The 26999-nt window shown below is 45.8% G+C and overlaps 10 protein-coding genes across 10 annotated transcripts; 6 read left to right on the top strand and 4 right to left on the bottom strand. All coding sequences in view use genetic code 12, as the record gives it.

Annotated features, from left to right (window-relative positions):
• Nucleotides 1-19: 19 nt before the first annotated feature.
• On the bottom strand, nt 20-691 carry CXQ87_003166 (uncharacterized protein; the record flags this gene model as incomplete). Its single annotated transcript, XM_025481650.1, has 1 exon — nt 20-691. The coding sequence occupies one exon, from the start codon at nt 689-691 to the stop codon at nt 20-22; it is 672 nt and encodes a 223-aa protein (XP_025336268.1).
• Nucleotides 692-1043: 352 nt separating this feature from the next.
• GCV1 (glycine decarboxylase subunit T) lies at nt 1044-2210 on the bottom strand (the record flags this gene model as incomplete). Its single annotated transcript, XM_025481651.1, has 1 exon — nt 1044-2210. One exon carries the CDS (start codon nt 2208-2210, stop codon nt 1044-1046), a length of 1167 nt encoding a protein of 388 aa, XP_025336269.1.
• Nucleotides 2211-3386: 1176 nt separating this feature from the next.
• Nucleotides 3387-5040, top strand: CXQ87_003168 (uncharacterized protein; the record flags this gene model as incomplete). Its single annotated transcript, XM_025481652.1, has 2 exons — nt 3387-4974; nt 5006-5040. 2 exons carry the CDS (start codon nt 3387-3389, stop codon nt 5038-5040), a joined length of 1623 nt encoding a protein of 540 aa, XP_025336270.1.
• A 776-nt stretch (nt 5041-5816) lies between these two features.
• On the top strand, nt 5817-13300 carry CXQ87_003169 (ATM family serine/threonine-protein kinase; the record flags this gene model as incomplete). Its single annotated transcript, XM_025481653.1, has 4 exons — nt 5817-6438; nt 6898-9275; nt 10452-11861; nt 12113-13300. 4 exons carry the CDS (start codon nt 5817-5819, stop codon nt 13298-13300), a joined length of 5598 nt encoding a protein of 1865 aa, XP_025336271.1.
• A 742-nt stretch (nt 13301-14042) lies between these two features.
• On the top strand, nt 14043-15923 carry CXQ87_003170 (uncharacterized protein; the record flags this gene model as incomplete). Its single annotated transcript, XM_025481654.1, has 1 exon — nt 14043-15923. The coding sequence occupies one exon, from the start codon at nt 14043-14045 to the stop codon at nt 15921-15923; it is 1881 nt and encodes a 626-aa protein (XP_025336272.1).
• Nucleotides 15924-16033: 110 nt separating this feature from the next.
• CXQ87_003171 (SNAP receptor) lies at nt 16034-16780 on the bottom strand (the record flags this gene model as incomplete). The annotated part of the gene is made up of 1 exon (XM_025481655.1): nt 16034-16780. The coding sequence occupies one exon, from the start codon at nt 16778-16780 to the stop codon at nt 16034-16036; it is 747 nt and encodes a 248-aa protein (XP_025336273.1).
• A 1696-nt stretch (nt 16781-18476) lies between these two features.
• Nucleotides 18477-19658, top strand: WSC2 (Wsc2p; the record flags this gene model as incomplete). The annotated part of the gene is made up of 1 exon (XM_025481656.1): nt 18477-19658. The coding sequence occupies one exon, from the start codon at nt 18477-18479 to the stop codon at nt 19656-19658; it is 1182 nt and encodes a 393-aa protein (XP_025336274.1).
• A 2036-nt stretch (nt 19659-21694) lies between these two features.
• On the top strand, nt 21695-22108 carry CXQ87_003173 (uncharacterized protein; the record flags this gene model as incomplete). The annotated part of the gene is made up of 1 exon (XM_025481657.1): nt 21695-22108. The coding sequence occupies one exon, from the start codon at nt 21695-21697 to the stop codon at nt 22106-22108; it is 414 nt and encodes a 137-aa protein (XP_025336275.1).
• Nucleotides 22109-22982: 874 nt separating this feature from the next.
• On the top strand, nt 22983-23563 carry RPL23A (60S ribosomal protein uL14; the record flags this gene model as incomplete). Its single annotated transcript, XM_025481658.1, has 2 exons — nt 22983-23024; nt 23192-23563. 2 exons carry the CDS (start codon nt 22983-22985, stop codon nt 23561-23563), a joined length of 414 nt encoding a protein of 137 aa, XP_025336276.1.
• A 126-nt stretch (nt 23564-23689) lies between these two features.
• On the bottom strand, nt 23690-26176 carry SLM2 (phosphatidylinositol 4,5-bisphosphate-binding protein; the record flags this gene model as incomplete). Its single annotated transcript, XM_025481659.1, has 1 exon — nt 23690-26176. The coding sequence occupies one exon, from the start codon at nt 26174-26176 to the stop codon at nt 23690-23692; it is 2487 nt and encodes an 828-aa protein (XP_025336277.1).
• Between the last annotated feature and the right edge of the window lie 823 nt (nt 26177-26999).

Genomic DNA, 26999 nt, shown 5'->3' on the forward strand with positions numbered 1-26999 from the left:
GAACAGCTTAGGACGTATATCACGTTGAAATCTTGAACAGGTTCTTCGTGACAAGATGCTGTTTGCCCTTGTTGAAGCCGACAGACATCAGGCGTTTCCGACGAGCCAATTCTCTCAGTTTGAGCGTGAGTCTGCGCTCGATGTCATCTTCATCGTTGCCTCCGCAGTACAAAATCTTCTGTAACGAGTTTCTAGGTGGCGTGATATAGCTTGGCAAGCGGTTGTACTTGTGCAAGCTCTTCGACTCGTTGTTGTATGTTTTCGAGTGGTACAACTCACGGAGCCTCATAGGAGCTCTTCTGATGGAGCCCACGGCAGAGACATAGCCTGGAAAGTCGTCTACGTTCAAGTTTCCCAATGGCTTTCTTGGGCGGAGGGCCTGTTTTGGTTCCATCTTCTTGGGCTGCAAGATGTTCTCCTTATCATCAGAGGCGTTTGCAACTTCAGGCGTTTGCACCTTATATCTCATGGCCTCCTCGGGTGAATCTTCGTATATGGTGAATCCCAAAGTGGAAGCTTTTCTGGGAGTCAAGTCAACGCCAATCTTAGGCAACCTGACCAGCAGGGCCGTGGAAGGGTTGGTTTTAGTGGGGCTGTTCTTGCCCGAAGGAGAGTTAGACTTGGTTGGAGAAGGTGTTCTCGAATTAAGAAGACTTTCTTTCCTTGGCGATAATGGAATTCTTGAAGACATGGTTTGGTGGATAGCAGGAAGTAGGAAATGATGCTATTTAATAGATGTTTTGGCGCCGTGTATCGGGGTGCCTATACGCCTAAACGTTTCGCGGTCAGCCACGGTCTGTAGGAATTCGCAGCCAAATACGTTTAATAGCGTGTAGAACAGCTCCAATTGGATCCCCTCTACAACAAGAGTCAAGGGTGGAAATTGCAAATAAACGAGGACGTTGGAAAGAATGCTTTTTTGTAATTTTTGTATTTCGCGTTTACTTTGTGCCTGGTTGTAAATTGTGGATTATGTATTGGGAGCCTCGCGTCGCTTGTGAGGCTACAGGTCTCTCCTGGCGTTTATTCCTACCCTGTGAAAGCTAACCCTTGTAGAAGTTGTTGGGTACGAATGGGAGCTTTGTCACCACACCATCTCTCAACTTGCCACGAATGTCGAGTTGCACCGTGCTGCCGATCTTCACGGTCTTGTCAAGGTAACTCTGGGCAACGTTCAGGCCCAAAGTGGGTGACAATGAGCCCGAGCTGATGTACCCTACCTCGTTACCATCGTGGTAGATTTTCGCTCCTCCTCTGGGCGCCGGTCCCTTAGAGGTAACGCCGATTCTTCTCCTCGTCACCAAACCCTTGTTGTTCAACTGCTCCAAGATCTTGCTGGCACCGTTAAACGTAGCAGTAGCAGGCTCTCTTCTGGACTTTGGAATCAACCAAGCAAGAGAGGCCTCGATAGGGGTGATGTCCTCGGACAATTCGTTGCCATAGAGACACATACCAGCTTCCAATCTGAGGGAGTCTCTGGCAGCCAAGCCAATTGGCGCCACAACGTCAGGATGCTCCTCAATCAAGGATTCAAAGAATTGTCTGGACTGCTCGGCCTCGGCTTCGTTGTCAGCCTTGATGCTCATTTCGAAACCGTCCTCACCCGTGTAACCGGTTCTTGCGAGGTGAACCTTGTCATTGACAAAGCTGTTCAACTTGAAGTACCTGGAGTTTCCGAAGTAGAGGTCTTTCAAACTCTCAGAGGTGTACTTTTGCAAGATCTCCTGTGCCTTTGGCCCCTGGATAGCCAAAAGGGTGCCCTCCCAGGTGGAGTGATCCACATTGCCAAAGGCCTTGGCCTCCTCCTTGATGAAGGCAAGATCCTTGTCTCTGCAACCGGCATTGGTGACAACGTAGTACTTCTCATCGTGGTGCTTGGTGACGATGGTGTCATCGATGATGCCACCGTTCTCGTTAAGAAGCACAGTCAATGACGAGGTGTAAGGCTGAAGGCTGGCCAAGTCAATTGGTGTGATTTTCTGCAAAAGGGCAGCGGCATCAGGACCCTCGAAGTTGTGTTGCAACATGTGGCTGACATCAAACAATCCCACTTTGCTCCGGACCCAGTTGTGGGACTCGATGTGGGACTGGTTCTTGTATAAGATGGGCATCTCGAAGCCAGCGTAGGGCACGAACTTGGCATTGTACTTGACGTGGCTCTCGTACAAGGGGGTTCTTCTCAACCCGGTCGAGTAAAATCTACGCAACATGTTGTGGACTCTAACTCTGGAAAAATCTGGGGTTATATATATGCTCGGCTGACTCGTTATCTGACTCTGGCGCGGGAGTCGCCCTGTGGGGACGGATGTTTAGACTCGGATGTACCTCCAGAAAACCAACCCTGCTGCTGCGACTGTTAAATAGATGAGAAGTGCACTAAGCAGATGCCCCAAAATGGTGCAAAGGGAACCGTGATGTGAACACTTTTTGGTTTGAGCCAAAGTGTTGACAATAAGGACGACGTTGACAATCCATAAAATCGGAGAAACGGTGCCAATGGCGAGGTTGTAGTGCATGATATCCCTCCATCTAGAGTAGCGTAAGCATTGGCGACAGTAACATGGTGACAATTTTTCGTCGGTGATGAGCTCGTAGGATTCTGAGAACTGAGGGAATATTTGGCCTTTTTTGGATGACATAGTTGTCAAAATTACGAGGAAGCTTTTGGTCTTTTAAGGATGGCAGGACCTTGGCTTTGGCTGCGAAAACGGCTGCGAAATGTCTCAGGAGATTGCCCGAAATGGCTTCACAATGATGTTCCCTTCAGAAATTACCCATAACGTTTTGAAAGCGTAAGATGTTTTATTGAAAGAGTTTGATGCTTGAGACGGTTTCAAATTTTCTAAGTCGTTGAATGAACTCCTCTATGTTATCAATCGAGAATTAAGAGGACGTTGCTGTTCATAGAGCAAGGTATATGAAAGCTATATGAAAGCCAGTGAGAATGCAAAACTTTTTTTTGGATCTTGAGGTTTCAGTTTCAGCCTCGTTATCATACGCTCATAGCATGCTTTCCTCGAATCAAGAGCAAACTTGGACAAACAGGCCCTCTTTAATTCAAATTGCTCAAATTAGAAGATAGACATATTCTGAAGCATTCGTTATTATCGATATGTAATTTAGAGTTCTAAATACGGTTTTGTTGGATTATTGTAGCTATAAATCCGGGAGGTTTAACAAGACAAAGTACGCACAAATCGCATAAAATCAACTTTACGCCGCAGAAAACGCGATGTTTGCATCTTTTGAGTAAATCAAACTCGATCACTAAAAACCACAAATCTAGCTCCAAAGCTTAAAATTGACCTTGCATCAAACGCGTTTAGCATCACAGCTTCAACCACTTTACTCGTCACCCATGCTGGCTTGATACGCGTGTTCTCGCCATGTCTGCATTAGATCTACCTAAGATAGTCGATTCCCTTCAACTGAAGAAAGTCAAACAAAGGAATGATTCACTACAACTTCTACGATCCTTTTCAGTTGCAAAACTCAAACTCACACCGAGGCACTTTGTCGTGCTTCTGGAAGGGATCCTCAAACTCATCGAGATAGAAAGAGACATCTATGGAAACAACCCAACCTCAGCCACCCAGCAACGTCTATTGACAGCATCCACCATGCTCAAGGATATCCTTGAAGAATCGTTGAAAAGAGGTCAACTACGATACAAGCATTGCACGAGCCTCTTTTCTAGCGTGATTTCATCATTCTTCCTTCCAGAAACACACTCCATTCTAGCACCCTGTGCCATTGACTTCGCCAAGATCCTCCAAAGCCTTCTAAGGGAACCGTTTTTCCTTACTCATTTACCAATCGACTCTTGGAACCGAGGCTACAAGTTTTTGGTCAGGCTGCTAACTGCTGCATTAGACACCAACGAGCATCATGACTACCAGTTCTCTCACGAGTCCCTATTAACTGATCTACTAAGTTCATTGCATTGCATTATTGGAGGTGCCACCCAAGATATATATGAACCCCTCAAGAGGCTGAAGCTCTATGTTCCATTACGAAAGATTCTCAGCGATGTGTTCGAGATTTATAACAAACGCGAGAGCTCCGTGCTCGTCGAAGCATTGAAAGTCACCAACAAGCTCTTGATCACGTTAGCATCCGAGGATTTTAATTTCTGTCATAAATTGATTCACACAGCACTTCAACCATTGATCAACTTCGCTCATACAATGGTGGATGGAATTTTAACTCAGTTCGTTATTCTTATCAACCTCGAAAGCTTTCACAGATACCTCAGCATTGACTCTCTTCCTAAGCTTATCACTAACGATCTCGTCGAGGATTCCAGTGAGGAAGAGGGTTCCACCAGAAAGCGGCTGGACCCCTTCCCCACCAGTACAAACCAAGGCGAATCCACGACATACAATATTGGAGTTCTTGCTCAGGCGCTTCTTGATAGAATAGCAGGCCTGAGTAACAAGCTTTTGGAAAGCGACATAGATTTCGAGGAAAATGAAACTGCCAAAAGCTGGTTCGACTTAGCGTCAATTCGTTTGAAGACTGGACAAGATGTTCAATGGCTCCTTCTTCGTGGCACAGTGAGACTTATCGTGGCATACTACAACCTTTGCATGGAAGAGACATACTCCAACTTTAACCAAAGCTTTCTTTCAAGTAAACTTAAGAGAGTGAAACTTCAAGGCACAGTTCTCAATATCAAATCATTTGAAAGTATGGATGCGCTCTTGAAACATATGATTGGATTCTCCAAGGATGTAAGACTTCAGATTTTAGGGCTACAACTACTCATTTTTACAAAGGATTCTCAGACTGTTGATAAATCACTACAATTGGATAAAAAGAGATCGCACCTGGAAAATGATGTCACCATGAATAACGATGAAACAACCATCATCGATGTTCATCTCGACGAAGATGTAAACCCGGGTGATGAGGACTGCAACTACTTATCTCAGCTATTGAAATACTTCAACAATAGGGACCTTACGTTCTGGTGTCTTTTAGGAATCTTCACTATACTCAGAAGACTTGAGCTCGCTCGATGTTACGACAATCAGATGATCACTCGCCGGTTGCATCAAATAATAAGAATTGTCACGCCGATGATAAAGCTGGATGATCATTCCCGCTTATCATGTCGTGTAATTAGCTTTATTTTGTTTTCATACCATCCAGACCGTCTTTACCGTCTTATTGATCACAGCTTAAGATCGCAAATACGGAATCTTTTAGAAATGGCTGAAATCAATGGCCCAAGCTCTCTTCATTGTGATGCACTTCGTTACTGGTGGGCTTTGCATTGGTCAATGACGAAGCTGACTAACGCTAAATCAGAAATTATCAATAGGGCAGCGGGAAGATGGTTTCTATCCAAGTTAAACGATGAACTTTCACTCACCAACCCACGTACCGAATCAGAGCCCAATCGCGCCCGAATGATAGGTTCTTTCGTTTTGTGGTTGCTGGGAAGTGATGTTCAAAACTTGCCTTCCGAAAGTGGTGACTTGGACAAAAGAGATCGACTGCAATTCTATTTGGGTTCTGCAGTAGACGATTCTGACTTCGAGAAATTTCTTGATCTAAAGAATGTTAGCTTGAAACGACTTGTTCACGAACCAAAGATTTTACCTTGTGATGGTAATACGGACATGATAACCTCTATCTTTGATCGAATCAATTTCATCAGTTCTCGCCTCATGGTTGGAAGCGAGCGTATAGACAGGTTATTTCATTGGACCGAGATCGTAACACACATCAAAGAGGCTTTTGGAGCTCGAGAACAAATCATTCCTCCTGCAATTGAAGAGACTTGCGAAAAACTCTGGAGATGCCTTTTTATGAACCTGTCCTCTCAGGAGGATTATGCTATCATAATGAAGCTCCTTCTTCTTTCCGACCTAAATCAGCCATTGGCAATTGATAAGCCTTTTGTGTTCCGACAACTCGAGCATTTCATGTTTGGCCTCAATTCCTTATTCCAGACAGCTGGTTCCTCTGTTTCCAATGACACCGAATTCGAGGAGGAGTTTCTGAATAACGGCTCAAGTAAAGCAACACCCATAGCACAACTTCCCCAATTGGCGACTGAAACGACGACGCTTTACATTCGTTTTCTTGTCAAATTTGATGGTGACATCGCTCAGATGCTCACGGCCCTCGATGTCTGCGACCCGGCGACAACTCTTCAATGCATTTCAATCCTATGTGATTCATCATTAATCTCCAAGATGAGTTCCGAAGAAGCTGTTAGAGTAATCCGGATGCTTGGTGAGGGTCCGTTGTCGTCACATCAAATGGACCGATCCAGTGATACAGTGTTTGTTACGAGCAAAGTATTGAAAAATCTATTGCCATTAGTTGATGGATACGATGAGACCGACTTTCGCAAGGATTTCACGGATCTTTTGGGATTTTTGCTACAATGTGAGGAGAAGCTGTTGTTCTTGATTGAAGGCTGTCGTTTCAATGTCATTTCTTTGATTTTTGAATGTCTCACTTTTCATTTTGAATTGAGTTTGGGCGCCGAGACAGCTAATAGGGCCTTATTATCCTCGTCGAATTCATTAAGAGTTTCTTTACTGGATTCTGTAAGGCTTTATCTCGACAGCATAAATTCATTCGACCAACTCGAGCTCTATCGTACTTTGTTCGAGACATTCCCCCACCCTCAGGCTTCAGTTGAGCGAGCAGCCGCCTACTGTTTCTTTTTCACCACAGTTTCGTCGGGAACAACTCAAATCAAAATACCCGCAATTTTCAACTTGTTGGAATGTCATAAGTATGATTTTTTTGCACCATACTTAAAATTGGGTCTCTCGAGGTTGTGTCTGGGCTCTCCTTTATGTTCACTTCGACAACTTTTCCAATCAATGAGGATAGAGCTATTGAAGTCATGGTGGAATAATGATATACCCCTAGAAACTTTCCCATACGAACTCTTTGACTACATCGATTTCAAGGCTTTCGCTGTTGAAAACTACAGAGAAATCGTTTCAATTTGCATGGCGATCAAGAGTCAAAGGAGCTCTTCACAAATAATGTCGCAGTTATCGCAAGTATCCAAGTATAAGGGGTATGACATTCAAAATGTGCTTTACGATTCTTTACCAATTCTTATTCCTTTGGCCTATACTTCAGATGGTGTGAGGAATGAGATTTTTAAGTCCCTTCTGCCGTATCTCAACAACCTATACAAGGGCTATATGAGGGAGAAGGTTTTGCTTATAATTCTCGAAACTCTCAGAATGACCGATACTGGGTCAGAAATTGTCTTAAGTGAAGTCTTGTCTAAAAGGACGACTGTGGATCTATTCATGTCCTCGGTTCGTATAGACAATTCTATGAGGGCCACAGTGACACCAGTTTCAAGCATAGACCTAATTGATGCCCTTATTTCAAAATTTTGGTCTCCAGAAAAAGGTGAATTCTGGACAACAAAGGTTTGTTATTTCATGCTTCGACAGTTGGGTAGGGATGTGCTAAATGAAGATCCAGATTTGCAACTTATGGCTTTGCGCAAAATAAAGCTCGTTATCAGCCAGGTACCATCAGGTTTAAAAGATGCTAACGTCGTTTCCTTGGTCATTGAAATCTGCACCCTCTTGGTGGGTTCCAAAGCAGCACACGAGGCTGATGTGCTTATTTCACAGATTTCAGTTGAAGACATGGGATCCTTTGGGCAAGTCTATTCAATGTTCATAGTCGCCAAGCTATTCAACCGACTCATGGATGAAAACAAGAAGGACTTATTCAAAACCTTCGTCGAGAGAATAGCCCACATGTGTCACTTTTCACCAAATTCGCTTGGAGTATTCTCGAATCTATTTAGCAACTGTACCATAAAACTTTCTGGAGGATCAGTGACAGCAAATGTTGATGAGTTGGAGACCACTCTACAACACCTTACAGAAGTGGTCTCATCCGAGGAGATCCTGAATTGCATAATTGAACTTTTGACGCGACTCTACCACGACACTCAGATCCCCAATCCCAAACGAGCCGAAAAAGATGTTGTCAGGCTTTTTATGAATATTGATTTTCTGCAAACGAAATCTAACATGTTTGCTATTTGGGTTGCAAAGTATCTAAGCTTTTACTATTTGCACTGCACTAAAAAGGGTGACATTTCTGGGTTGATCAAGAGGCCCGAGTACGAGAAAACCAGTTCCGAAATTTTTCTTCTCGAATGCTCCTCAATGAACTTCTTTGTTGAGCAGATAGTGAAGATGCTGAGAGGGAGTGGCTACCCGGAAAAAGCATTTGCTGAATGCATTCTTAGTGCACTTCTATGGAAATTCGATGCTCGAAAACCAGACAGTGAGAAGTTTGTTGACTTCAAAGCTTTTGTCGACGATATCGGCGATTTCCTTATTCCAATGGATTTCCATTCATCTATTCTCATCGTTTCAGAAAAGAGTCACCCGATGAATGGCAATGATGGCCTTTCACAAGTCATAGAATCTCTAAGGTCGCGGGTTATAGCTGACGAATTCACTGAATGGTCCAGTCAGCTTATGCTTGCCATCTTTCAAGAGATTGCAAGATATACGAGCATTGCATCACTATTTGCGATTTGTGTCTTGAAATTTCCTCAATTGGCAGCCGAAAGCTTACCCCATCTAGTGTGTTATTACCTTTTCCTATTGGATCTGAAATCGCTACCAATCATTTCGACGCTCATAGAAAACATGATCAGTTGCGATGTCCATTTAGGAGCTGGGGGCCTTGATCTTTTGGCTCGAATAGTCATTTGTGTTCGAATGGGGTCCAAACATGAAGGAAGCATCTATCAAAGGCTCTATTCCAAACTCAACCTTGAAAAAATCTACCTGGTATTAAAAGACAGCAAGCACTCGATGACTGCATTACTACTACTCGAAGATGCAACGCAAGGAAAGGGAAGTAAAGTTGATTGGGGTAAATGGAGAACATCCATCCTGAACATTTATGAGTCAATTGATGATCTTGATATGCTCTACGGAGTACCCCAAGAGCCTACTCTCAGCAACACTATCCATATGCTGAAGCGAATTGCGTCAACTTCTGAAATTTTGCGAAACGATCTCGCTATCCTTGACTCTGCAGCTTTGAGAAATGAGGCAAATGACGATAGTGCAACAACGAAGTCTCTTCTTGCTGATGGTTTGATGGGAATGTCAAGGGTGTTCTCTCTGAACACTACTGGCGAGACAGGATGCTATGAATGGAGCTGGAAATTGAGCAAATGGAACATACCGCTTTCAGAGGAACCCAAATCGGACCACGAGATTATTTATAATTATTTCAAGGGTCTTCGAGTACTGCTGGATTCCTCAGATTGCCTTTATAAAGCAATAAGTGATTCCTTTTTCCAAAAAAGGATATTCTCGGATGGAAAACTTTCTCACCGCTCTAATCGACAATTGTATCAGAGGTGGTTTGTGACTTTGTCCTCTTTGACAGAGGTGGACGATATCTTGAGGACTACAGAGGATGAAATTCTGACCAACATTCGCAAATTCAGTCATTTGTCTTCTTGGTTTGAAGATGCTGATATTGAAAATCTGGAGAACATCTTATTATGTCGAAGAGAAGCCTTTAGATTGAGAATAGATGGTCTGTCTTCAAAAAGTTCCCTATTGGAGTCGAGTGAGGCTCAAAGTATATGTTGGCAAGGTCTCATTCACGAGATTCTGACTTACAATGCAGTTGCTAGGTTGAACAACCACTCTCAGAAAATGCTTAATTCAGCTGTACTCATGGATGAATACACTTCACATCTTTCAGGGTTGGTTGACTGGAAGACCACGCGCAATTTCGTTTCTTTCTCAATTGCACAGACATTATGGACGCAGGGAAATTCGACTGCACCGATTGCAATGCTTAAAAGCTTGGTCTCACAAGAGGCAAATGGTTCATTAGCTCAAGATCTATTACACTTGGACCATCGCATGATAGTTTCTCACTTAGTATTGTGGCTAGCGGACTCTCGCGAGGAGCTCGGTGAAAATTTATTACGCCAGTATGTTGAACCAATGGAGAGCAACTTATCGGAAATTGATGACTCGCTGCAAAGGTTCAAGTCCTTTCTGCTTTTAGCGAGATTTTGCGAGAAGCAGTTCAAAGCCAGCGCTCTCAAAACCCAGATAAGTAATTTAAAGCTGCGCATAAAGGCAAAGAAGGATGAAATTGAGGTAATCAAATCTCATTACGGGAAGACTGCCGTCACACCAAGCGAAAGAAAATCAGTTCAAAAGTATTATAACAGGCTCAAAGCGCAAGTTGCTACAGACTCAATCGATCTACAATCATTGGAAGACACTACAATGACATTTGGTTGCAAAAGTGCCACATTTTATCTCAGCGCATTACTCGCAAGTGATGAGGGGCAAGAAATTGAGGACCGTTTTATATCCTTGTTTCTTGAGCTTTCATCCTACCAACCGCTCCATGCTTCACTAAAGCAAAACCTTCAATTACTCCCAAGCTATAAGGCACTTTCATGGTCTACACAATTGATGGCTCGCCTTTCAAGTGACGCTAATGAGTTCCAGTATTCCATTCAGCAGCTAATCATTAGGCTTTGCTTCGATCATCCGTTTCACACACTTTACATGCTTATCTCATTATTATACCATAAGGATGTTGCACAGGACACTGGTAACAATACCATGCTTCTCAGGGTCACTGCAGCCGAAAAGATAAGGCAAAACTTAATGGCCCAGGACGAAGAGTTCTCTAAAACTATCCTTCATCCCATTGAAAAGTTATGTGAAGAGTCAACCATTCTCGCTAAACATAAGAGTTCGAGAGGACGTGCTTTGCACCTCGACAAACTCGAGATTGGACAATACTGGCTTAACGATTTGCCTGAAATCCCACCTCCTACGCTCAATATTCCTGTTTCAAAAAATGGCTATAAGGACATTCCAAGAATGGTGTCTTTCGACCCCAAGGTAAGTATAGCAACATCAGGTCTCAGCTTGCCGAAGATTGCCAAATTCACTTTGTCAGACGGTTCCAGCCGCAAGATGCTTCTCAAATACGGAACTGATGATTTGAGGCAAGATGCAACAATGGAACAGGTTTTCGAGAAAGTGAACACAATCCTTGAAAGAGACCGAGAGACAAGAAAACGAAAGCTACATGTCAGAACTTACAAGGCGATCCCACTAGGACCAAAAGCTGGTGTGATAGAATTTGTCCCCAACTCCAAGGCGCTCATCGAAGTCATCAAGCCGTATCATCAAAGACAAGACAAGTTGAAGTACGAGAAAGCGAAGGAGGCGATGAAGGATTGTCAAAGCTCGACTTTGAAGGAAAGACTTCAAACCTACGAGACAGTCACCGCAAAAATTGATCCAGTACTTCACCAGTACTTCAGTGACCATTTTGTTACTCCGGACGACTGGTACGAAAGCAGACAAAAATTCACTAGAGGTATCGCATCATCCTCAATGGTGGGCCATATATTAGGTCTTGGTGATAGACACTGCAACAACATATTGCTTGAGGAAACGACTGGCGAACCAGTGCACATTGATCTTGGAGTTGCCTTTGATCAAGGAAAAAGACTCCCCATTCCCGAGACAGTTCCCTTCAGGCTTACAAGAGATATTGTGGACGGGTTTGGATTCACAGGAGTTCATGGGGTCTTCGACAAGCTGTGTGAACACACTTTCAGAGTTTTAAGAGAGCACAAGGAGCATATCATCGCAATTCTTGATGCGTTAAGATGGGACCCTTTGTATCTGTGGTCGATCTCACCGCTAAGGAAAAAGAGACTACAAGATGATACAAAAGTTCCTCTTCCTGAACCTCAAGAGGACGGTTCTGAAGCAAATGCTGCTGTGCTCACGGTTTTGGAGAAAGTGGATGCTGGAGGCTTGAGTGTCGAGGCTACTGTCAGACAATTGATAAGAGAAGCAACATCACCCGAAAACCTCGCACTTATCTATTGTGGATGGTGCCCTTTTTTCTAGCGCCGAAATCTGGGGTTTCGCGCATCTATAAATGAAACTTGATACCATAGTGGATGGCTTTAGAAGGGCGAATTGTCACCGTGCCTCTTGACGTTTATCAAAGAGAAACTGACCAGTTTATAAAATCATCACAGCTACATATAAAGATACAAAGTCATGAAGTAGACGACAAGAGATCCTACTCGTTGCTCTTTGCATGTCAGGAAGGGATGTATGGCAGTGATTTGAGTTCTACCAAAGTCAAAAGGTGCAAGTCGAAGAAAGACATTGACGACAAGCTGTGGACTGAAACATTCGAGTGTTTATTTAATGATGACGTGATGGCCGGAGACACTGGAGTTGAACCTCTAGAAAGTGTGGAGATCGCTGCGAAGCTCGAATCACTGGAAAGCTACAACAGCAAAACCGGAGAGTTGACTGATGGCGATTTGGCCGATGATCCGCCAACACTCACAATCATGATTCGCTCGAAAGGTAGATTGAGCGTTGAGTACGGCTCTTTCCAAGCTCAGGTTAGAGAGGTAGATTCTCAGGACATTGAAACAAAACGTGAGCTAGACATACTAAATTGGGTTCTGCTACAGTCTAATCAGATAACTCAATTGGTCAAAAGAATTGAGACGTCAGAGAACGAGCTACGTAAATTGCGGGAAGATGCCAAAACGAAAGACGAGGAGATAAAGCAGACCACTGACGACTATAACACGATTCTACGGGATCTTGAAGATCGATTTTACCAGGTTTTGAATGCTAAGCGACAAAAAATTCTTGAACTACTGGGCAATGATGAAGACGATATCAAACATTTAAACAAGACCTTCGAGGTGAAAAACAGAACCAACTTAAATCGCGTGAGAGTTGAAGAGATCATCAAGGGCGAGGGCTTTAAAGCATTTGAAGAGAAGCAACAAGAGAGGGAGCTAGCCAAAACTTCCAAGAAGCGTAGCTCCTCCGGTTCGGAAGACACTGCCAAGAAGAGAAGAACGGTGAAAAAGGAGCCTCAAAGGAGGGAGAAGAAGCAAAAACAGCCTAGCATAAAGCAAGAAGATGAGGAGGTGGAATTGTCTGTACGAGAAGAAGAGCAGCCTGAATTCATCAAAGAAGAAGTTGATGACAATTTGAAAGACACTTCCCTTGAGGAGACTAAAAGCATAGAAAAGGATTCCAGTGTCGAGGAAGGAAGCGCCACAGAGCAATCCGAAGAAGCCACAGACTATTCTGATAACGACACTCAGGTGAAGCGTGAGGAGAATTCAAGCGTGCAAGATGGCTTTGACAGCACGTCAGGCACGACGCAGCCCGTGGAAGAAGTGAATGACGAAGACGAGGAGGAAGAGGGCGAGACTGATTACAGCGATTGAGAAACAATTCATGAAACCTGCTCATATTAATTGGTGATGAATCATCACCTGTCACAAGATTGCAAACACCAATTGTCTACGTTTGGGCTGTGGTTGCGAAAAACATCATGAGGACACATACTCCTTCACATAGGTCAAGAAATACCGGTACACTGCGCCAAGTCAAATCAGGGATTCAAGGCGGAGTTTTAATCAAAGTACCAATCTATGAGCTCAAGGTTTTGTAAATTGCAACCGGTAGTGTATTTAGACCGTTCGTTGTCAAGTGTAAGCGTAAGGGAAAAAAAACGTCCGAGGAGTCGCAGTTTTTTTTTTTTATTTTTTAATTTTTTTTTTTTTTTTTTTTTTTTTTTTTTTCTTCAGCGAAACCTGTGGCCAAAAAGTTTCCTCACGATCTTTCCTTTCTCCAACGCAACTACACTCATCTTCAGTTCTCAGAACACTGCCGTGATTTCGACACCCCATTTTTTTATTTATTATCTGTGTCCACAACAGCCGGCGGCCCCCATTTCAATCTTGCATTCCCCGCTGCCAGCCACTTTCGTCCATAACATTCTTGTTTTTCTTTGTCAAGAAGTTTGAATCAGACCCCGATCTCACTCTTTTCAACTGGACATCTGGACAAACATCATCTTATAATCAATCAGCTACAGTGGGCTTTTTATTTCTACGAACATCTTTCATTTGGGCTTTCATACTTGGTGTTTCCATTCCTTCGTTCGTCATATCATAGCATCGCATAATGTCATACTACAACCCATATCAAGGTATGCATCAGCAGTATATGGGCCAACCATACTACCAATACTACCCTCAACTGGACTCCAACGGTCAGTTGCATGGTCAGGAGCAGCACGAACAGCGGCATCAGTTCCTCCCCGGTGCTCAGTATGATCAGTTCGGCTCTCACTCAGATAACCTTGGTGGTTTCCATGACGATAGAGAACGCCTGCCTCATGCGGGTCACTTCAACAACGGTGATCTCTACGGTGTGGAAGAGAGCAACTTTTTTGATGACTCTGATCTCCCCCACGCGTACGGCTCGAATCACCAACCTTTGTCGGCAGATGCCGCCTTGAGCCGCCAGATGCAAGAGCAGTTAAATCTTGGAGGCTTTCCTGGCGAGTCAAACTTCGGCCACTCACCTTTTGTTGACGGTAACGCTGGTCATGTTCCCCAGACACCCAGTGGAGAGATTCTTCTTGGTGGATCGGGCCAAGCAGGTATCGTACCACCTTCCCCCAACAACGGGTCTAACATGCCCACGCAGGTTGCTCCTTCCAGAACGGTTTACTTGGGTAACATTCCGAGCGACATCGAGCCCAACGAGTTGTTAGATTACGTGAGAAGCGGTATCTTGGAGAATGTCAAGATATTACCTTCCAAGAATTGTGCATTCATCTCGTTTATCGATGCGCAATCAGCATTGTTGTTCCATTCTGATTGCATTTTGAAGAAACTCCATATTAAGGGTAACGATATTCGTATCGGTTGGGGTAAGAACGCACCAATTTTGCCCGCTGTGATGGAAGCTATCCAGAGGGATGGAGCAACTCGTAATGTCTATCTTGGAAACTTGAACAACCCTGTTACCGGTGAAATCATCCTGGAAGACGAGTTGAGGGAGGACTTGTCTACATTCGGTGTCATCGATTGCATTAAAGTTATCCCAGACAAGGGTATTGCATTTATTCATTTTTTGTCCATCTTGAGTGCTATAAGGTGCGTTGCCAACTTACCTTTGAAGGAGAAATACTTGGACAAGAAATGCTTTTACGGTAAGGATAGGTGTGCCTTCATTACCAAGACGCAACAGCACAACGCTGCACAGTACTTAGGTTTGGCTCCTGGTATGGAGCACGTTGTCACTGCCGCCGATAGAGAGTTCATTTCAAGTGCATTGGTGCAACAGTCTGCTGCTGCTGCACAGATTGCCACACAAGCTGGTGGCGCTAATAACTTGGGTAATAGAACTGTTTATTTGGGTAATTTGCATCAGGAATCCTCTGTCGAGGAGATTTGCAATGTGGTAAGGGGTGGATTGTTGCAAAGTATCCGTTTCTTGAGTGAAAGACACGTTTGCTTCATTACATTCATCGACCCGATCGCCGCTGCCCAATTTTTCGCTATGTGCCAGTTACATGGCTTGACTATTCACAACAGAAGAATCAAGGTTGGCTGGGGAAAGCACTCAGGTCCTTTATCCAACGCCTTGTCTTTGGCTGTCTCCAATGGTGCGCTGAGAAACATTTACATTGGTAACATCACCGATTTCGAGTACTACAACGCCAAGAAGTTGAGGAAGGATTTCACCAAGTTTGGTGACATCGAGCAAATCAATTATCTCGAGGAGAAGAATTGCGCGTTCATCAACTTTGTCAACATTGCTAATGCCATCAAGGCTATTGACGGCATCAAATCCTTCGACGACTACAAAAAGTTGAAGATCAATTTCGGTAAAGACAGATGTGGTAACTTGCCTAGGCAATTCCAAAACCAGCAGCAGGTGAACCAAAACATGAACTTGCCACAGTTTGCAAGTAGCATGACGCAGCCCAGTGACGACAGCTCAAATTCTGACACTGAATTTGTTGACGAGAACACGAAGGATCCAAGCCAATGAAAAAGCAGAGCCGTTTAATGGCTCACGACTAATATATTTTACATCAGCCGCAAGGCTAGAAATCTCATGTTGAACAGCATCTAAGGTATATACTATAATTCAATTTCTGATCACATCTTTGGTAGGAAGTTTATAAGCACCAAAGCTATGAAGAACACGACAACAATGAGAATCATCATTTTGATGAGGAAAAAGATGCTGATCTTTCCGCCACTCTTTTCGTTCAAGTAGCCATTAAGATTGGTACCGACGGTTTGCATTAATGACAGACTCTTCATCATGTTTTCGCTGGTCTCATTAAGCACCTTGGTGTCCTCTGTAACCTTTGAGGAGAATGCAAAAGCGGAATTTTTGAGGGAAGAGGCGAGGCCTGAAAGGTCCTTGATTATGTCTTCTTGGAATGTTTCGTGGTACTCATTCATCTGATCTGCGGATTTATTTTGGTCATCTAGAAATGTAGATGTGCCATCGGCCAAAAGCCTCTTCCTGAGGGATGCGTAATCCTCCTCTGTGTTGTCGTTTGTTGTGAGATCAGAGGAGGATTGATCAACTGACAGTGCTTGCTGTGGTAGCTTTGATTGCTTTTGTGCATTCTGACGCTCTATCGCTTTCTGTATTTTGTAATCTTGCTCGTCAACCAATGCTGATAGACTATTGAGCTGAGCCTGGATTGAATCGTGTTGCTTGTTTCCTTTGTTGGCATTCAATGCACGTAGTAGGTGAGGAAGGTCATTCTGGATTCGTTGAAGAGTGATGGTTTGTAGGAATGGATTTGCTGCAATTGAAGATGAAGAAGTTTCAAGATCCTGCTTGTGTCTCTCCACGATGAGCAGCACAGCCGATGGTGAAAGGGACATGCTTGGGAAGATTAGTGGAGTTGATTATGGTGTGTACCAGTGCGCAGTACGCTAGTAGCACACAGAGTGAAGAGTTGAAAACGGGACAACAGAAATTGATGAAGAGGTCTTGAAGACGATGGAACTCCTTCATTAGAGGATTTCGTGAAGTGGTTTTTGAGATGAATGCTAGAGATCAAGCTGGTTGGTGGTTGGTTGGTTGGTTGGTTGGTTGGTTGGTTAAGAGAGTGGCTTGAGCAGGTCAATGAGACAGAAAGCAGGCCACCAGACTCTGACCTGCTCAATTGAAGGCAGCAGTCGTTGGATGCCCGATGTGGCCATCAAAAGCCCTCTGTGACTACGCTGATTCAAATGTAAGCCCCACTACTATCAAACGACGGCGCGTGGGATTCGGCCGCTGTTAGCGAAAAGGGTTTTTTTTTCTCTGAGGCCCCCGCCACAGAGTGGTACCGTGGGTCCACACGAATTTTGGAGAAACCCCAATGGTGTGAACAGGTGGGAGGCCTTAGAGAAGAAATGAGCGGGAAAAAAAAATTCTTCATCTAAGATGAGGCGCACTGCAGGACTGGCTGCGAAACCCAGCGGCAGACAAAGAGATCTCATGATTCTGGGCGGGAATATATACCAGGCGAAGAATGGGGTCACAGTTTTTCGGAAGGCCTTTGTGGGTAGGGGCCACAGCAACTGGACTTTGAGGGGTCACACAAGAGAAAATCAAATCCCAACCGATTTCGGAGCCACCCCTGTAGGTGTCTCGGCTTGGGCGATCGCGGGCGTTTGAGGTGCAAATGTTTCCAAGCCCACGCTACTTCAGCAAATCAGCCGTTGTCGCTTCCTACAGTTTTCCGCTTATTTTTTTTCTACATTTCTTCAGCCGCCCCAGCTCACTGTGCCCAGAGTTTCCACCCATTGTTTGCTGGGACCTCAACAGACAACTGGAACCTTCCGGGCGCACTGCCATGGAACACAGGTCCACCGCACCGTTGCGGCGAATTCGCAGCCATTCCGTGGGAGCTGGACAAGCCCATTGTAGCCGAATGGGCAAATCAAAAGTCGCCTCTTCTTGATCAAATCAATTCTCTCGTCAGTCATCCATAGCTTTTGCAAAAAATCCACCGTGTAAATCGCTCAATCGCGGTATACGCCAATCGTTCGCCTGGGGTATGGGGCCTGCGCCTGGCAGAGCAATCCAGACTCGCCTATATCGGCTCGCGCCTGTGGCATACATTTTTTTTATTTTTTTTTTTCTGTCCCTTCGGCCCTAATCTGACTGAGGCCTGATCTCGCCTAATGTGCCTTTTTCTTGCGCTTGCTCTACCACCGGCCACGATCTGGCCTCGTATCCTCGGGCTGCACGCCTTCTTATCCTTGATCCAAACAAACCCAAAGAATTGGCGAATATCGTGGAACATGGCCCTCGATCGACCCATAACAATCTCAAATTGCTTTATCGCCTCTCCTTATTTTTTAGACCCACCGTTCTCCCCTTAAATTTCGTGCCCTGCTGCTGGGGCCACGCCTGCACTGTCTGGTTCATCTATTTTTGTTTTGTTTTGCGGCCTCTGCCATGCGTGCACACGGGCTTGACACCATTCAGGCCCTTGACAATTACCTCCCACCGTTTCTTCTTCTTCTTTTTCACCTCCCAACAAACCCACACATATTCGTTCCCCCGGGCTCCAGGCCTCATATCGCCATGCTCCTTCTTTTTGCGCTACTACTAGTAGCCCCCGGCACCCTCGCCGACAGCTTTTCCAACTTGGGCTGTTTCCGCCAATCAGACCTACTGTCCCACTTGTCCAAGGAGGACTCATTCATGTACCAGTCCCTGGGCCATTGCCAACTGGCTTGTGAGGGCAAGGCCGTGGCTGCGTTGATCGACGGCAAGTCGTGCTACTGCGGTCTGGCTATCCCGGCCGACAGTCTCCTGGTTTCCAGCTCAAGCTGTGACTCCCCCTGCCAGGGCTACGACAAGGAGAACTGTGGTGGTGACGGCTACTTCGATGTCTACGTCAATGCCGACGCCGACGCCACCACTTTCGGCGCTTCGTCGTCGTCCTCGTCTTCGTCCTCGTCGTCGTCTTCGTCGTCGTCTTCGTCATCCTCATCAACATCGACATCCTCCACGACATCTTCCTCCTCCAGCTCCTCCAGCTCCTCCAGCTCCTCGGAAACATCATCTTCGACTACGCCCTTCTCATCTTCGTCTGCGGCCGCCTCCTCGACTTCGGAAACGTCGCCGCCCCTGCATTCATCCTCCTCGTCCTCAGATGACGCCAAAACAAGCACATTTGTTTCTACAGCTACGGCAAGCGCCAGCGGTAGCGGCTCCTCCGTCGTCGAAATCACCACAACCGTCCGGTCATCTCCCTCTGAATCCTCATCTTCCCTGTCGGGCACGGCACTGCCAGAGCACAGACAGGCTGATTCAGGCGGAAATTCCTTGTCCGGCGGCAGCATTGCAGGTATTGTCATTGGATGTGTTGCGGGTGTAGCTATCATTGCTGCATTATTCTTATTCTTCTGCTGGTGGAGACGCAGAGACAACAACGACGACGATGATGACGAGCAATTTTTCGACATGGGCGGTGCCAACGACAAATCGTTCAACCTGATGGCACCAAACCCATTTATGGCCGGCGCTGCTCCGGCTGCCCAAGGTGGGCACACGCATAATAACTCCAACACCACCAAGTCGTATTCGTCCAATAACGAGGAGGCCTTCTACTACGAGGCACGGCACAGTGACGATCCGGAAGGTCCGAACAATGACTTCTTACGGCCGCCCGAGGAATTTGGGCGCCGACGGCTTTCAAACGGGTCGTTGCCCGACATGGTGCAACGCAACCCTGGCTCCTTGAAGGTTGTCAACACATAACATGCGGCAAACAAATAGCCCAAAGTGCCGCCTCGCTCCTGTGGCATACGCGGCGTTCACGGTTGTCTAGGCATAGATTACGGTTCCAGTCACGATAAGTTCAATGTTCTACATCGCTCTTTAACTCAATTTTATTTACTTCTATTCTCACGTCCTAGCGTGTTACATGGTTAATACTACGAATTCAAGCATTCCTTCCACCTCTGTAGCTCAAACAGACCGCGTTCAGTGCCTGTTCTAGAAATGTTCCCGCATGCAGTCTGGAAACTTCCGCGCGTCTCGGCACTGCAAGATTCCTCCTCTAGCGGTTATAACAAAGAGGAAAGTGCGCTCCATCGAGCACGGAATACAAGAGCATTCAATTTGCGTTCTGGGAGTTTGTGATAGGTCCGTGATACCATTGTTGCTTGGTGGTTCTAATTTTAGGTTTAAGGCAAATGAGATGCTCTATTGTACTCCTCTGACGTAAATGCGAGCCCCTAAAAGATCGTCTATACTTTTATCCAAATCACTGCAGTGACTTATGCTCTAGGCAAGCAGACTTTCTCCTTGCACACCCAAAAAACAAACATGAATGCGTTATTAAGATTGATCGATGGCATCATCTGATTCATGTGATTCCTCGACAACCGTCTTCGATTCGTGACACCATGTCGCCCATTCAATCGTGTTACTAAGATCATTCGAGAAATGTCGCGAATGGAGCCCTGGTTCCATTGTCTTGTAGCTTTAGTATAGCTTTCTACGTCATTCGCGGTGCTTTGTGGTCCCTTCATTACTCGCCATGACGTCGTTTCTTGTCATGTCTCTATTGCACATGGTTTTTCCAATTAGCTGAAATTCCACTAGTTCGCTTTCCAAAAATTTCAATTTGCTTTGGGAAGAGTCGCTGATATGGTCACACTTGAGAATTACAGTTTACCAACCAATCGGCGACAGATTATGTTATGATAACACCCAAAGTCAAAAGCATATTTGCTTTATTTTATTATGATTAAAAATCAACCACTGAATCACAACTTATTACCAAGGAAGGCTACATGCTGGCTTGGGAATGTTATTTAACTTTTGACTTCATGATCTTCCTCAGCTTCACCGCAGCCGGCTAGATCTCCGACACAAGCCACATAGCAAAGCGAGATCACTCCTTCCATGATTTGCATCGGCCGGAACCCAGAATCATGCGGCTGGATGATCTTGTGAAGCCGATAAAAGTGGTTTTAGGTGGGCACTGGCATTGGGTTCAGATCATTAGGTACAAGTCCGCTTCTCCAATCGACGACGGGTTCTATGATGCAAAAACGCCTTGTTTCCTAGGATTATCTGAAATCAGATCAAAGGCTTTCCTCCTAGCTGCATACTCAGGCCCACTCATGTGTCCCTGTCCTTCTCCTTGTTGCCAACTAAATCCTGGCATGTCTATCGGATCTACGCCACGAAACAGCCTGGCTGCAATCAGAGCCAATTTCTCGGACTCCTGTCTATGTTCTTCCATCCCTGAACACTGCACTGCCCCACTTTGTCATCTACCATTTGTCGGACAACAACTTTTGGCTCGCATCAACAGTTTGTCAAAACGGTTTTCTATAAAAAGCCTACCCTCTAGTCCAGCCCGAGCGGCTAAGTGCATATATAACGGTCGACGCCTCATGACTGTCACAGCCCTGAGCTGCAAATCACAACATTACCCGATTCGGCGCAGCCGTACTGCGGTGCCTCGTCATGCACCATTAAATATTATGGTTAGGCCCTGGTGAAGAAAGGCCTGGTTGGACCAAAACATTATGCCGTCCTATAAATAACCCTCACTAACGCACTCCAGGCTGTGCCTTCTTGATGCGCGCTGCCTCGTTAATCGCGATATCAGCCATGCCACAATAACACAGGGGCTCAGTCCAAGAAAATATATAAACACGAATTTCCGGATCGGGTGCTAGCCATTGAAGAATTCGAGGCATTTTTGTTTTGCAAAACAGTCAACAACTTACTTTTCCACCAACCTTTCTTCCCGACCACCCGCATTTTCCCAATACCCGATGTACATTCCAACCTGCCCCAAAGATATAGTCTCGGGTCTCTCCAGGAGAGACGTCAGATCGACTGCTGAGTCGTTCAAGTCCTGGGACACGTGTATGGACAACACAACCTGCAAGATTGTCGCTATCGTCGGTATCGTTCTTGCTTGTATCGTGGCCATCAGTATTCTTACTACCCTTTTCAGATGCTGCTGCCTAGGCTTTAGTTGTGCTCAGGCCATCTGCTGCTGTTGCAGTCGCAGCAACAGAAGACCCCAGCCTCGCCAGATGCAAGACCCTTACCATAATGCCAACATGTACCCTAGAAGCCAGCCCATGGCACAAGCTCAACCGGCATACTACCCTACGGACAGTTATGATTCGTACCAAAAGGTGAGTCCCTACAATGCCGGCACGGGCTATAGAGCAACATAGTTGCAGAGCAATGATACCTATATATTCAATGATTTATGAGCGAGTTACAATGTGTAGTTGATGGGTGCTGTGATAATGTCAATGAACAGTAGCATTGACAGAACGGCCGGAATGAGACACAATTGAGCTTTTAGAGATAGATGAAAGTATTTGAGGTCACCAGGTTACGATGTAACCCTTCATTCGTGTCATTTGGAGTGCTGCCTTGTGCTTCCTTATCGTGGCCGGTTTTCGCAGCCATTCTGCGAGAGAGCTTATCGCCTATAGTTCCATCACAACTAGACTGACCCTCTTCCAAATGATCATAGACGTTTATTTGAGTCCTTGATTTAGGTTTTAAAAAGGATGATTAGCAGCCTTGTTTGATATGCGGCATCGGGGCTTGCAATAGGATTATACATGAATCGAGGATCAATCTACAATAGGGCAACCATCAAAGCTAAGGTTTGAAAAAGCAATGATAATTTGTTCCCGAATCAGTCATTCTTATCATCGCTAAACGGCTTCTTAATTGAGATCGGGATCACAGACTGTAGTTTATTGTCTTTCGAGGTGGCTACGATTTCACACGCTGTGCACTTGACTTTCCTCAAGTACAATTCCGTAAACACCCTTTCGTGCTAGGAAAGAACATGTTTGGACCAAACATCCCCATCATACCTTCGGTGTACCCGTGTTGGTCGACTGTACTGATATATGTGACGACGTTTACATATAGGGCTTCAGCCCTAGGTCGCACTAGGCCTTAACTATGGGCCTTAGGCCTCGCTCTCGACACTGTGCAGGCTCTTCACCAAAAAATTTTTCGCACTACCCTGCCTCACTCACTTAGAAAAAAAAATCAGAAGTCACTCCAACTACATCTATATCAAACATGTCTGGTTCTGGTGCTTCCGGTAACAAGTTCCGTATGTCTGTATGTACCTTTCATGACAATTCCCGAGTTCCAGCAAATTATTCAATACGATCCATCCAAGTCTAGTGAAAATCCAACCTTCCATACATAATCGATACTTCCATCAACGAACGAAGAATCTACGCTACCTCCATGCTGGCCAAACATAACAATATACTAACAGACAGTTGGGTTTGCCCGTCGGCGCCGTCGTTAACTGTTGCGACAACTCTGGTGCCAGAAACCTTTACATTCTTGCCGTCAAGGGTTTCGGTGCTAGATTGAACAGATTGCCAGCTGCTTCCGCTGGTGACATGGTCATGGCTACCGTCAAGAAGGGTAAGCCAGAGTTGAGAAAGAAGGTCATGCCAGCCATCGTCGTTAGACAGGCTAGACCATGGAGAAGAAAGGACGGTACCTACTTGTACTTCGAGGACAACGCTGGTGTCATTGTCAACCCTAAGGGTGAGATGAAGGGTTCTGCTATCACTGGTCCAGTCGCCAAGGAGTGTGCTGACTTGTGGCCAAGAATCGCCTCCAACTCCGGTGTGGTGGTTTAAGACATATTCTTCATTCTCCCTCACGACCTCATTGTATATCATACATTAATCATTCGACAGAGATCATTGTAGTTTTCACTGTAGTATTACATGACATTCATACAAATTTTCATACAATCATACAAATTACCTGATGTTGGCCTGAGAAATCTGATCATCCGTGTGGAGATTCTCATCAACCGTCTTGAACGCACCTGGTACCGTTTTGGCCACCGTGAGAGAGCCAGTGGACGTCGTCAGATTTTGTCTCGATTGGCCTGGATGCTGCTCCAAGTTGGTGGGATAAGGCAAATTGCTGGGCTTTCCTTGAGCGTTGGCCCCAGATCCACTGGGAGCCTGCTCGTTAAAATGCTGTGGAAAGTGAGGCACATATGCCGCCTTCACTCTACCGTTCTCAGCCTGATGCCCTTGCTGAGGCGTGGCTGCTGTTTGAATAATCTGGGGCTGGAAATTGGGTGATGCTGGAAAGTACTGAGCCTGGGGCTGGGCCTGAGGCGACAGTGGGAAATATTGTGGCATGGGCTGCCCCTGTACTGGAGTACGCCCCGCTTGCAGCTGCTGTGTGGATGTAGGGCCTTGCGAGGACGATGATGGTACCTGAGAGGCATCCGGAACAGGAATAGCATTGATTGTGAAGAACTGTTGCAGAACAGGGTCATAAAACTGTTGAGGTTGCGAGTTTACTTGACTGAAATAGTACTGGTAGTTCTGCGGAATGAATTGCTGGGGTGTGCCTTGCGTTCCATTTTGCATTGGCACTGATTTAGGACCCCCTTGAGAATATTGATCGAATTGAGGATCATGCTGGATATCATGGTCTTGCTCGTCACCGTATTGGCTCAATTGACCTGCCAAGGTTGTGTCTCCATGCTCGTGGTCTTTAAAGGTTTCAGCCTGATGTGTATCGACTGGAGTCACAATGGTACCGTCACTATTAATCAAGTTTGAAAGCTTTGGTGACTGGTGGTAATTCTTCTGCGAGAATGTCGAGGACAAGCGCTGGTTCTGACCGGTGGATGTAGCCGATACGGTCTGTGATAATGCCTTTGAACGCAAAGATTGTGCTGGACTCAAAGGTTGACGAGTCTTGGATGCATTGGTATAATTGGAACGGACGGAACGAGCAGCGGGTCCAGTCTGAGCGGACAATAAACTTGAGGCTCTTGACATCTTCTTATCTCCAGCCTCAATCTTCTTCGCCTGGAGTACCTTGCTGAAGGCCTTTGCTCTAGCAGAAGGCGATGCCAATTGTGTCAATTGCTTGATGTCGTTGTACCACAGGATCATCTCTTCGAAAGTCCCGCATTTGAAAGACCAGTTATGGCCTCTATGAATGATACCATTTTGCTGCTTGGAGTACAAGATGAACTTGTAAGAGCCCAACAGCTTGGAGTCATCCTTTTTTGTATGCTTGTCGACTGAACAAGTATCTAATGCAAGAGACATGACAGGGTGTGGATCACGCTTTCTGTCGTTCGTTTTGAACTCATGGAGATAACTGCAGGTCAAGACGTACCAGCCACTGGAGTATTTGTTCAAGAACTTCGACCTTCTCTCCAAAACACCCTCACGAATAGGCAAGTTGACCAACGAGTCAAAGTGTGGAATATTAAGATCTGCCAATTTTCTAGCTGGGAACAGCAAGTCGATAAATTTACCGGACATGAGGTTCTTAGAAATGGTGGACGTCTTGGGCAAATTACGATCAATGAAGGAGTTCCACTCAAACAGGGACTCCTTGGAAAGGAAGCCGTCGGAGAGACGAGGCACCAAGAACTCTGGAATCGTGGAATGCTCGTTTTGAACCAAATTGAGGAAAATCAGGAGACAGTTCTGTACTTCCAGCACAACAATGGATTCTAGTTTCTGGGACGACAGCTGCAAGTTCTCATATGCGTCGTAGAGGTAGCGCTCCTCCTTGAGCTGCCTGCTGAGCTGGTCCTTGAGCTTAAGGCGGACCAAGTATGGGTCACGCTTGGAGCTATCGAGCTCGTGGTGGGAATCATGGGAATGAGGGACGGGCTCGCCAGAGGTGGTCAACAACTCGTGGCGGTTGGCGATTTCGATGGCATGGTTGAATTTGCTCAAAAGAGCGCTGGAGTCTTGCAAATCTTTGGACAAGGTGTTCTTGAAGTCATTTTGCAACTTGCGGATCTCCTTTATCTTGAGCACAAGGTCCTTGCGCAAGTCCTCCAACCGCGGGATCACCACCAGCTGGATCTCTTTCAAGGTCTTGGTGCCGTTTTCGATGTTTTGCTGATGGAACCGCGTGAGGATCGTGGGGATATCTTGAATGGAGCCGTTGCCAATGGGCAAGAAGTACTCGTTGATCGCCTGGAGGTCGTCCTGCCATTGTTTGTCCTTGGGCGGTCTGCCTAGAGTCGGCGTTGACGATGCCACGGCGGCAGAGGCACCAACAGCCTGCTGGAGACGGGCCTGCTGCCGTAAAATCTCTTCTTGCACGGAGGCATACTGCCTTAGGTACGCTATAAGGTCCTTAAGGATGTAGCGCCATGCCTGGAAACGATGGGCAACGATTTCCGTGGGGAAGTCGTCCTGGTTGGAAAACTGGTAAGGCAACGCCACGGAGAGCGGGTCGTGGTGGCTCGACATGGCTAATTCCTATAATCTGGGGACCAGTAAGTAAAGAAAAAGTGAGACTGAGACGAAGGTGAGACTGGAGTGAGAAAACGGCAAGTGCGGTGCAGGCGCCCTATCTCCAGTCCACCAGCAGCTCTCAACCGAATTAGCTTTTCTACCCAGGCCGTGCCGATCAGACTGCTGCTGCTGCCGCAGCTTCTACGTTAGTCTGCTTTGTGCTCTATTGTGCTTCTTGTAAAAGCACTTTTCAACCACCCGCCCCCACCTCCCTGTAATTCAAAACTTTTTTGCTTTGTTGTTTCTATTTTTTTTTTTTCTGTTTCGTTTGCGGGCTCCCAAGCTCTGCTCTTTTCAAGACTTGGCTGTCTTGTGCCTGGTCATGCTGCATGAAACAGGCGCGAGGAAAGTCTGCTTGGGCAGGCGCCAGGTAAAAAAGAGACCCCACCGCTCCGCCTGCGTCGACCCATTCTGTGCTGCTGCGGTCGAATGGGGAAAACAGGAGCCAATTTCTCGCAGAAACATCCGAGATTCTGCAAAATAAGCATTTTCTCGGTTGTTTATTCAAAAACATGTTGTTTTTTCTCTCGTGGTCGCCGGAACTGCTCGAGCAAATCGCCGAGTTGAGACATTCGCAGCCACATGGCTGTTGCTGCCGCTGGGCGCACCGGTAAGTTGCGCCTGCGCCATAATGCACTTGCCACAGACGAGAAAACAGAAGCTTCAAGAATGGCAAAGAAAAAAAAAATGGAAGAATGGTAGAAAAGTGAAGAATGGGACGAACAAAAAAACAGCGGGCGGAACCGTACATTGTGGCTTTCGTGCAGATCCGCACGGC

The sequence above is a fragment of the Candidozyma duobushaemuli genome, assembly GCF_002926085.2.
Source record: "Candidozyma duobushaemuli strain B09383 chromosome Unknown C_B09383, whole genome shotgun sequence".
In the NCBI taxonomy this organism is placed as follows: domain Eukaryota; kingdom Fungi; phylum Ascomycota; class Pichiomycetes; order Serinales; family Metschnikowiaceae; genus Candidozyma; species Candidozyma duobushaemuli.